This window comes from Vigna unguiculata, chromosome 9 (assembly GCF_037176805.1).
Source record: "Vigna unguiculata cultivar grain cowpea cultivar isolate G323 ecotype 2 chromosome 9, ASM3717680v1, whole genome shotgun sequence".
In the NCBI taxonomy this organism is placed as follows: Eukaryota; Viridiplantae; Streptophyta; class Magnoliopsida; order Fabales; family Fabaceae; genus Vigna; species Vigna unguiculata.
Window position 1 is genome coordinate 7,680,236 of NC_140800.1, and position 12,505 is coordinate 7,692,740.

The 12,505-nt window shown below is 34.1% G+C and overlaps 1 protein-coding gene across 1 annotated transcript; it reads right to left on the minus strand.

The window, feature by feature from the left end:
* Positions 1 to 1,296, minus strand: LOC114164519 (tetraspanin-11-like). The gene is made up of 2 exons (XM_028049230.2): positions 610 to 1,296; positions 1 to 478 (listed from the first exon to the last, which is right to left on the minus strand). The coding sequence occupies exons 1-2, from the start codon at positions 1,228 to 1,230 to the stop codon at positions 137 to 139; spliced, it is 963 nt and encodes a 320-aa protein (XP_027905031.2). The 5' UTR covers positions 1,231 to 1,296; the 3' UTR covers positions 1 to 136.
* Between the last annotated feature and the right edge of the window lie 11,209 nt (positions 1,297 to 12,505).

The window sequence follows — 12,505 nt, forward strand, 5'->3', positions numbered from 1 at the left end:
GACGACTAAGATAGATATTATAATTATTTATGATTATTAAGAACATAACTTATAAAATTAAAAGAAGAAAGATGATGTTTGTTCCTAAGGAAAGTAATAAGAAGGATAAGATGGAGAGAGAGAGAAGTAAAAGGGTTCAACGGTGATTTGAATTCAATATTCTCATTTTCATGTTTCTCTGGGCGGTGTATTTGGAATACTCCAATCGGTTGTTTCTGATGGCGTAGCAGGCGAAGACGTAGATGATGGTCAGAAGAAGAACCACGCACGCATTCACTATGCTCATATCTCTCCACTGCTTCCTTACGCCGGCCAGCACTCCCCCTTTGCATGAATCGCAATCGAAACACATTTTCTCTTCCCTGTTGCTCCACGACCTGCAATCAGACTCCTCCGCCGCCGCGCCCGCTTTCGGCGCCTCCCAAAACGTCCCGTTCAGTTTGAATCTACATTGCTCCGGCGGCTTGCAGCACCCAAACTGTTTGTAGAAAGGTCAGCGCTATGTTATATAGCCGTTGTTTCATTTCGATTTAATTTCAATTCTAAACTCATTTAAAATGATGAACAATAACTACTGAGTAATAAAAATGGAGAATCAAACAACTAAACCTGCGTGGTAGTTGAGTGTTTGAATACGAGGGAGACATTGTGAGCGTCCACGGCGAGGCCGTGGCAGATACGCGCCTGCGCGAAGCACCTCTTGGTGTCGTCCCAGTTGTGGTCGTCAGAGACGTAATGGCGCAGCCAGGGAGAGAAGTCCCGTACGGTGAAGCCCACGCGGGAGGCGTGGTGCGGCGCGTAGCCTTTGGTGACGACGACGAGCGCGACGAGAGTGAAGGAGGCGAAGGCGAGGATGACGAAGAAGGTGGCGATGAGGTAGAGGTAGAGGGCGGCGTTGACGCGGCACAACGCGCCGACGAGGCCGAGCGCGGAGACGACGGAGACGAAGAGGCCGCTGAATAAGAGCGGGTATTTGAGTACGTTCTGGCAGTCGCCGTGGACGCGGATGTAGGCGGACACACCCATGGCGGCAAGGCCCAGAAACAACGGCAGCGTGTGGAGGATTCCGACGAAGGTGTTGTTTATGCGAAACATTTTCCGACGACGATGTGTGTGGAAAAGTACGTGAGAAAATTGTGAGTAGAGAAAGAAGCGTAACTGTTTTATTAGGAGAAACGAAGAGGGAGTTAAGGGTGGTAACGGTGTTATGGTTTGTGAGGGAGTTGGCATGCACGCGACACACGATTGAGGAAATTGGTGTCTGAACTTAGAAACCGTGTTTATCCAAGTTTTTAAATTTTGGTTTACGGTTACTTTTGGATGAGTGTATCATTATGAATGAATTAGAAACTAATAATTTTTTGGTTAAAATACTTTGTCCATGTTTTTTTGTCTTAAGATTTTTTTTAGTCTCAATTAGGTCCATAATTTTAAAATTATAGACCTAATTGAGACTAAAAAAAATCTTAAGACCTATTTAAGGTTTTTCAACAAAAACATAAATAAAGGTAGTATTTTAACCTAATTTTTTTAATGATTTCATTATAGCTATTTTAAATTAGAAATCACACTAGTTCCACAAGTGAAAACGTTGATGAACACTTGAAGATATCTATTTGTTTATTAACTAAGTATAGTGACTACATACTTAGTTTATGTTTCGTTTTATGTTGGAGTAAACCGAATTAAGTCTTACTTTTTGTTTTATTTAAGGTTTTAGGATCATCTTTCAAACTTTCAAAAGAACATTCAAAATTAGTCACATGTTTATGTATCTTTCGGTGTGAATTAATTAGCTATTAACATGTATCTTTCGGTGTGAATGGTTAGAATCAAACACTCATTATTAGACCAAAAGTTATAGCTATTGGTTAGGACGTAACTCTTTTTATTTAAGAGTGTAACAATCCAACGCCACGATTCAATTGTGACCGGATCCACTTGACTTTCGCCACGGGACAATTGATGTCACATGCAACAATGTGAATTAATATGGTATTTGCTTAGGAAATTTTAATAGGACAATTTTTTTTTAAGATTTTGAAATGTTTTATGCAAAATATGTTATTTAGGTAAAAAAAATTAAAAGGAATTGAAATTCTAAAATTTCATTAAAGGATTATTTAAAATTAAAGAATTTCAAATTTTACTTAATGTAAGAATTTGAAATTATTTATATTTTTAAGGTTCTAATACAAATCATCGGTTCCTTAAACTTTTCATTGGAATGATCATCATTCTCTTATATCTCGGTTAGGGGCTTATGTTTTTATCATGCTCAATTGTCCCATATTACTTAGGAGTTGAAATAAAATGTAATTTAAATACTTCTTTCTCCTCACACCACTGAGGACAATACTTTGAACGCATGGTGATTGATCTTAAGAATGATACTTTCGACACACATTACATCCATTTGACAACACATTGTAAAACTAAAATAGTCATAAAAAAGTGACTTTCATAAAGGAAAAGAAAGAATGTCAAATCACTATAAAAAAAATTTGCATGTCAAAGTATCATTATTATTTTTTATCAATACAATGATTTTTTATCATCAATGATTATGTTGTTTTTTGTCAATAGTTTTCTTATCTTTTTCGATATTAACCGAAAAACTTTTAGATCACATTAATTATGATTTTTTTTACCAAGGTCAATTGAGAAATTTTTTTAGAGGACATTGATAAAAACTTGAAAAAAAAAAAACTCCAACCATCAACATGTTAAAAATATATTAACGAACTTTCACCAAAATATAACATAAACCAAAACCGGCTGCAAAAGATAATAAATTTTGATATTTTAATTAAATTTTAACAATTATTTGGTATTTACATGAATTTTGTATTTGGTGATAATTGAAATACTTTATTCAAGCAAGAATAAAATTCATTAAATTTGATTTTCTTTGTCCAAATAGAATATTTAAAAAATGAAATAAATTGAAATGAGATTAATTCAAATTTAATGTATTTGAATATCTTAGAAAATTGTGAAATTTCTTATCGAGATACATGAAAAGGTCATTTAGTAGTATGAATATCTTAAAAATTATTGGCACTATTTCATTGTCTCTTGTTTCCTCTTACTTCAAGTTATTTGTAACTCGTTATTTTCAAAAGGACACTTTACTTCTTTGTATTCACACCTACATCCAACAAACTCTCAAATATAATCATAATTCAATTAGACAACAATAATTTAGCATATATTCAAATACCTATAGTGTATTTGAATAACTTGATAAACAATTAATAATTATATATGTTTAGCCCTTTTTAACTAACACCTAATGGACATTTTCCTTATATATACATAAGATATTATTCAATTATTTGTATAATTAAGTATCTTTTGCTTATTCAAGTCTTTATTTTAGGATTTCAAAAAACTGTAAATACAGGATAATGTTTTAAGAAGTACATTAACTATTTTCTACTCATTACACTCTTTCAAAAGTTTTTACTAACTTGATTGTTTAGTGAATCTTGATTCACTCTTCATTAATCAAATCTAAGTACATTTTGCATAATCATCGTTAAAGGTAACAAAATATTTAAAATCAAAAGAAGTACCAATACAAGAAAGATCTTAAATATCAAAGTGAACTAAAGATAAAGGAGATAAAACTCGTTCATTGAAACTATTAAAAGGGGAGTAACATATATACTTTTGTAATTAACATGACTCAAATCTATATAGACAAATGTTTTAAGCTTGACACCATATTCTAAAATTTTGTTAACCCACAATGTTTTAATGGAGTATGAATCATCATTAGAGAGACCACTGATGGACATATTACTGGTGATGGATGATGTTAATCATCTAACCCAATATCAAGGTAATATTATTTTTAATAATGTAAGAATAATATAATGAGATTGGGTCAATCAAACAACAAACAATCAATTAAAAGGCTATTACGACATGAGAGGAGTGAAATTAATACTAATGTTGCAAACTTATGTTTATGAACCATTGAACACTTATGAAAGACAAAATAGAGAAAAGAATGATTACCATATATATGATTAGTTGCATTAGAGTCAATAATATAAGGATTAGGAGAAGAATATTGTGAGAAACCTAAATGAATTACTTGTGTCATCACTAAAGCAATGTTACTAGTAGGATCAAACTTGTTGCAACCCATTTAATAAATTCTTCAAATGTTGTTGAAGATGTATTTGACATTTTTTAAACTATAGGAAAAAGGGAAAAAAAAAAATCTAAGGAGAGGTGGAATAATGAGAATGAACTTGGAAGAAAGTTCAAAAAAAAAAAAAAAACTTCTAAAACACTAGGTTTATCGATCCTACACAATTTTAAGAAAAAACAATATTTATCATATTAACAGAGTGAGATTTAAGTATTACTCAATCACAAAATCGGTAAGGGTGCTTACTAATATATTATAATTTGATCTTATCTTTAATTGACGTGTACTCTTTAATTGATGTGTACAATCACTAGAAGATCAACAATTATTGATCTTGACCAGTCTCTCATACCCATCAGTCCTTACTATCTACATCCCAAATAAAATCTAGGTTTGGTTCTTGTTCCTAACATCTTGAATGACACTAACTATGCCTCTTGGAGCAGGAACATGTAGTGTGCCCTGCTATCAAAGAATAAATTGAAATTCATCAATGACAACATCACAACTCATGTTTCCAATGACCCTACCTATGAAGATTGGGAAGGATGTAATGTGATGATCATCTCCGAGATGATCAGAACCCTTTCCCCATGACATTGCTGAAAATGTGATCTACATCGAATCTCCCAAGGATCTATGGGATGAATTGAAAGAAAGATTCTCCTTAGTGGACTATTTCCAGATTTCAGATCTTCTACAAGAAATTCATTCCATCAAACAAGAAGTAAGAAGTATAGCACAATTCTTCACATAACTAAAGAAGTTATGGGAAGAATTGGACTTCTTGATCCATACCTATTTGTACTTATGGTAAACCCTGTGAGTGTGATCTTTCTAAACTTTTCTTGAGATTGCTATCTGTTTCTTAAAAGGTTTGACTGATAGCTATAATAATGTTAGAATTCAGATTTTATTGATGGAACCATTACCTAGCATAAATAGAGTTTTTTTTTTCTATAATCATACAACAAGAAAGGAAGAATGGTGGTTATGGGAATCTGGGTAATGAAAACAAGGTGTTGCTGAACACCACTGACGAAGGTTATAAAGCCTAAGAACAAGGTTCTTGGAGGAATCAAGGAAGAGGTTCAAGTTTTCGTGCACAAGGAAAGCAATGCACCTACTGCCACAAGATGAATCACACAGCATAAGAATGCTATTCCAAACATGGATATCCTCCATGGTACAAACAGAGAGGAAAACATGACAAAAATGGAAACACACAACAGATATGTAATCTCAACATCAATGTTGAGACACAAGAACCTGTCAGTCAATCCCTGAAGGAAGGTACTACAGGGACCTCCTTGAGCACTGAACATATTCAAAGATTACTATAACTTCTTGATGATAAAATTGATTCCAAACATGATGTCAGTCATTCAAAACACCAATAACAATGTCTCAACTCATAAAAATCAACAAGGTAATCTTTGGATCCTTGATACAAGGGCCACAGATCATGTAACATATGATCTTAATCATTTCTCTACTTTATATAGAATCAAACCTGTTACAGTAAGATTTCCTAATAATTCCATTTTCACAACTGAATTTGTTGGAACCAAACCATTTTCTAATTCTTTTATCATCTTTAATGTTCTTTACATTCCAGAATTTTCATTCAACTTAATTTTTGTGCAATCTCTTGTTTAGGACTTGGATTGCAAGCTAATTTTCTCCTTAATGAGAATGATTTTACCCTACATGACCATGTTTCTATTGGTTATGTCTTAAGCTGTTCTAGAAAGGAGGTTAATGTTTGACATTATAGGCATGGGCACCCTTGTGATAATGTCCTTAAGCAAATATGTAAAATTTTTCCCTATGATAATGTCCTTAAGCAAATCTATGATAATTTTATTGTCTTTTGTATTTGTTCTCACCTTTGCGCGCGAAGAGTGTATTTGTAATTGACATGACTGTAATACACATAATATGGGACTGACATGATAGTATTTTTCATTGGGAATAATTAACTTTACAACTCTTACATACAATCATATCATCCAGGCTATTGAAAAACAAAACATAGGAATAAATTTTGTACAAAACTTATTTTGTACCATTAAAATTTGTACAATTATATGTACAATGATATAGAAAATTCTGCCGTTTATTCAATTAATCTCCTTAACACGGGTAACTCCATTCTATATTAGTAATTGACATTAAAATATGCATTCAAACTGTACTATCAGGAACTAATTACTTATACCTCGATATCTTTCAAGATAATAGTGATTATTTTAAATAAAAAAAAATCAAACTTCTTAATGTATGACTACATTTATGTGTATATTTACATGATTATGTTATCATTTTCTAATCATGTACATGTAAATGTGCTCAAAAATATCATAATCAATAACTATTAGTCAACAATACCATAATAACTATTAGTCAAGTTTAACAACATTAATATATTCACTAAAATCCTTATTGTCTTTAGACTTCAACCCATTCCTACTTCCAAAATTTGTTTACCTATAAGGGGAATGACAGAGAAACCCAATAGTAATTTGTCCAATACATCTTATAATGCATATCACTCCATTTTATAACATTTATTTTGTCAAAATTTTGTCGTATATAATCAATAGGCTTAATTACTCGGATCATACCCAGCTTGGTTCGAAAATTTCAAAATGGTACCCACTTTGAACTTTGTCTCAATTTAGTACCCAATTTCGATTATTGCATCAATGTAGTACCCCCCGTTAAATTATCACAAACGCCGTTAAGATTCAGGTGATGTGGCATAGTATAACTGATACGTGTCACAGTTTGTAATTGTACAGTGGCATTTCAGTTGTTAACGTGCACAATGGATTTATTTAAATAAGTTGTGTGATTAAATGTTTGCCCTAATATTGGTTTGGCCCCAATCTGCATTTTCATCTTCTTCTTCATCGTAGAGCATTCAATTTGTGGAAGAAAATGTCTCGCGCACAAAGTCAGGGTTGTTCTTCTGGTTCATATGGGTCACAAAACCACAGCGTCTCTCGTCGTCCTGGGTGATGTGGGTCATCAAATGGATCTCCAGCTTGTTATTGTGGGGAGATTGCAGTGTTGATGGTGGCAAGAACAATGAAGAATGGTGGAAAACAATTCTGGGGTTACCCTAACTATAAGGTTTGAGCTATGATTTTCCTTAGTTTTGTTCTTAGAGTAGAGGTGGATGTTAAGGACATTTGTTGACATCTGTTGATTGGTATTTTTGAACAGCGAAGTGCAAATGAGGGTTTCAAAGGATGCAATTACTTCAAATGGTGCAATGAAGAAAATGTGGATGAAAGGGATGCAACTATTGAAAGAAAGAACAAAAAGATTACTGATTTGGAGAAAGCCCTAATAGATTCTGAGAAATGGGTTAACTTTTTAATTGGGATGATATTTTTTTTCGGGTTGATTAACATCATCCTTGTATTTCTGCTGTTTAAAATTCGTTGAAGTGATTAAGTGTTAAGAGGAATGATTGTAATTTGTGGGTTGTTTTTTGTAGAATGATTGTAATTTAGTGGAAGTTGAAATGAATGAGAAATTTAAGTTGTTATCTTCATTCTTCTGTCTATTATTTATTCGAACTTAAGAAAGGGTATTTGTCAATTAAACTTCAATAAACAAAACATATAAATACTCATTCTAGTAGTAGACAAATTGATAAATACACATTCTAGTAGAAAATTAACAAGTTCCAGTGTCTGATAATTTGGTAAATACACATTCTAGTTCAAACAAAAAAAAATCATATGAAAGTGCACCTCAAAATACATCATATAAATACATCATCCCAAAGACCAAATACTAAATGTACAAGGTTCAAAATATCGAAGACAAAGAACTTTATGGTTTCCAAGCTACTCCTCTCCTGAATGAAAATTTTTTCCTCCCTAATGTTTTTGCAGGTGGTCTGCGTGGAGGTGTCTGCTGAACATGATGATTTGTTGGCTGTGGATTTGTCTCATTTGCTGGCTGTGTTGCCTCTGTTACCGTTGTTGTCTGAGTTGGTGCCTCTACTGGTGGCTGTGTTGGTGCCTCTGTTGGTGGCTGTGTTGGTGCCTCTGCTGCAAAGTCATTATGTGGTTGTGTTTGTTCCTGAGTTCCAGACTCATTTGGTGCATTTGTTCCAGGTTCAGGTGCTTGGGGGCAACTATTTCTTTTATGGCCAAGCTATCTGCATATAGCACACCTCTTTCGTGTCCCACCTGGTCTGACTCGCGTGTCATCTTTTCTTAATTCACAAGAGTCAAGTTTGCGTTTCTTTATTGGTCTCCTTGGTAAGATTCTCTTTGTTGGTGGCATGACTTCAATGTTTGTATTCATTTCCCACACATTTGGACCGTTGACTAGGTATATGATTGGAGTGTACGTTTCTTCATATGTTGATCTTTTAAACCAGTGCGGGATAACTTGGTCCACATTCAGATTAAAAAATCTCATGGCAGAAATGGAGTGGCAGCATGGTAGTCCATTAATTGTCCACTTCTTGCAGGTACAGTCATGTTGATCAAGGTTCACCACAAATTTGTCACCCAGCATGGACATGTGCCTGACCTCAAACAATTTTTCTCCAGCCCAACTATCAAAACAACACATTTAATGTAAGGTTTATGAAAACAAGTCAATTATTAAACACAGTTTATGAATACAACAATTACTACATACCAGGGTATCCAGTATTTGGTCTTCTCAATTTCTTTGTCCAATCTTTTCTTTATTCTCGGGCAGAGAGATCCTTCAATGCTCTTCACCTTGGTCCTATTTCTTGACCATCTTTTCATGAGATAAATTCTTATGTCCTCCATCATTGTGATGATTGGCTTACTTCTTGCACTTACTATTACACTATTGAAGGCCTCACTCATATTATTCACAATTGTGTCATATACAGCCTTGCCACTAAACCTGGACCTAGACCAAAATCTAGTGGAAAACATCAAAATGAAATGTAATAGTTAGCACTACAGAAGATGTTAACAGTTTGCACTACTAATAAAAATAAAAGTTAATGGAAAGCTTGCCTTGGTGGAATAGCTAACAAATGCTTGAAAGCATCTCCATTGACCTCCTTCATGTCTCTCATAACTGCCTCCCAAGCTTGAAGGTGAGTGCATGCTGCTGCCTTCCATAACAGTCTTTTAACATTTTTCCCAGAAATTTTTTTACGAAAATTGGCATATATGTGGCGCACACAAAAACGCTGCTCAACCCCAGGTAGTAAATCTTGTAATGCTGGCAATAGACCCTGTGGACAAAATTGTCATAATTAGACTACATAAGAAATAAATGAAAGTAAAAATATAAAAAAGTATTGAGACAAGATAACTCACTTTCTGTTGGTCTGACATAAAAGTTATTCTTGCACACAATTCAGGTCCGCCAAGATCATAAACCAAAAGTTCCAAAAACCAAGCCCAAGTTTCCTTATTTTCAACTTCTACCACGAAATATGCCAATGGAAGCATTTGATCATTGGCATCTCTTGCCACAGCTGTTAACAACTCCCCTCCATATTTTCCCTTTAAAAAACATCCGTCTAACCTAATAATAGGTCTACAACTCACAAAGTTGTCTTTACAAGCCTTTAAGCACACATAAAGTCTCCTGAAGATTTTCTTGTCCTTATTGTCTTCAACACTAACTTTCACAGTGGATCCAGGATTTGACTTCAACAACTCATGTGCATAGTCATATACCAGTTTATACTATTGTCTATAAGAACCTTCAACATTTTTATATGCAATGGTTTTTGCTCTATGAGAAGTAGCTCTGGAGATGCCCACATTCCATTTCCTTCCAACTTTGTTTCTTATATTTGTCAGTTTTATTTCAGGATTATCTCTAATACTTTTTTCTAATCTCTGACTTAGCCATTTTGAAGTCATCAACCTAATATTAAATTCCCTACTGCAGTTATGTTGGTTGATTATTGTTCTTAACTGCCAACTACTTTGGGCAACTCTATAACCACAATACGCATACCAATTACATGTTCCATTTGCCCCTAAACATTTGATACATACTCGTCGTTTGTCATTTCTGAAAATCTTCAACTTCCTTCCATTGTGCACACCATAAGTTCTAATAGCTTCTACAAATTCCTCCTTCTTTGTGAAGTATGTCCCCACCTCCCACTTGTAGTCTTGCATACTCTTGGGCATTGAAAAAATCCCAAACCTTCCAAAAGTGTCTTTATCAGTGTTAGATAAATCACTATATTCAACACTATTTAAACTGTCTGATTCGCAATCAGTGTCTAATAAACCCCTATCTTCAACATTACTTCTAGGAGCAATTGGTACACTGAAATCAACTTCATCAATCCCAACTTCCCCTTCCACCTGATCATCTTCTAAAGGGTCATCTTCATTATGGATACTAACATCCACCAGTTCTTCTTCATTAAAAGAATCCCCTACGGACTCATCCCAACTACTTACATCAAAGTCAAGTTCATGCACACTCTTTTCAAACTTAGCCTCCACCTCCAAATTAACCTCAGTTGGACCCTCATTGACCTCCACATCAACCTCAACTGGACCCTCACTCACCCTCACATCTTCCTCAACTGGACCCTTACTCACCCTCACATTTCCCTCAGCTGGACTCTCATTCACACCCACATCAACCTCACCTGGACCCTCGCTCACCCTCACATCTTCCTCAGTTGGACCCTCATTCACACCCACATCAACCTCAGCTGGACCCTCACTCATCCCCATATCAACCTGTACCTCACTTCCATTCTGCATACCCACATCAACCTCAATCACAACTTCATTGTCCCCTTCAAATTGCACATTAACCTCTGCCCCATCCTCAATAAGATGATATTCTAACATATTAACTACTTGAGGTTCGTCCACCCTATGCACAACATACAAATGAACTTGACCATTGAGAGTTGCTATATTCACTATATGACATGCCCCTCGGTCATCAGACAATAATTCTAACCTCCCTTCCAAAACAGATCCTCCCCCAACTGAATACCACATCTCCTTTACATTTGCATAACCCATTTCCTTCAAAATACCCAATATCTCAAACTAGCTCCAAGTGTCTGGGTCACATGCTAAAATACTTAAGTCTCCTACGTATTGCAATGACCCATTCCTCTCAAACCTTCCCCCATGGTGAAATACCACTTCAAAACGTTCATCATCCATGTGAACACACAAAGCTATATATATACAACCCTGAAAAATTTCAAAAAACCCACCCAATAAAGCCAATATTACATTTCATACCACTACCACACCGACAAACCAATTACAATGGGGGACTACAAGCTCAAAACAACACGGGACCATACTATCAACTAAAAGTAATATACAAATCCTCCATTAACCATATAACACCAAAAACGCACAATATTCAAACACACAAAACATTAAACAACTGAAAACACTAAACCCCACCATCGAATCATCGCAATATTCAAAAACAGAAACCATTACTCAAAAAAACCCTAAAACCCCGTAATGGCAACACGAAAAACTTCAATCAGTACACAGAATTAATAAATTTGACAGTGGCACACCTTTCACCCAAGCTCGAATGGACGTCGTTCTCAACAAAATCCTCAATTGGACAGTGGCGCACCTCAAAGCTTCGCTGACCAACGCTCTTCTCTGTTGCTCAAATCCCCAATTCAATTTAACCTAATTGTGATCACCACCAACTAATACTCCCGCTAAGACACATCACACACTCCACTGTTGCCACGTTAGTGAAAATTTTCGATTTTACCCACAGTAATAAATCAGACGTTAACCAGCTTAACAACGTCAAAAAATATGTACTACATTAATGCAATAATCGAAACTGGATACTAAATTGAGATAAAATTCAAAGTGAGTACCATTTTGAAATTTTCAATCCAAACTGTATATGATCTGAATAATTAAGCTTAATCAATATATACTAACCACTAAATTTAAAAAACCATATAATTTTTAATTACAACATATTCATTCTATTTAACATTACAAAAAATAATTATATAAAGTTATAAGATTTATTTATTTTTATAAATTTTAATATTTATAACTCTATTTATAATTACATATTTTAATGTAGGTTATAATAAAATTAATTAATTATTTAGTTTGTTGATAGTATTAACTATTCATTATTGAAATATTATATTTATAATTATAAATAATTATAACATTTAAACATATTGTTCAAATAAATTATTTATTTAAATATAATAATAATTATATTAATCTTATCAATCAAAATTTAAAAATAAAGTAATTTTATACATAAGACAGTTGACTAACCAAGTAATTTTGTGCCAAGTACAAAGAATTGGAAAAGCGCATGCAG

Excerpts from the sequence above, each read along its gene's own strand:
- LOC114164519 (XM_028049230.2), bottom strand. The coding sequence starts at position 1,230 with ATGCCAACTCCCTCACAAACCATAACACCGTTACCACCCTTAACTCCC. Across the intron at positions 479-609 it reads AACACTCAACTACCACGCAG|TTTGGGTGCTGCAAGCCGCC; the intron begins GTTTAGTTGTTT and ends TTCTACAAACAG.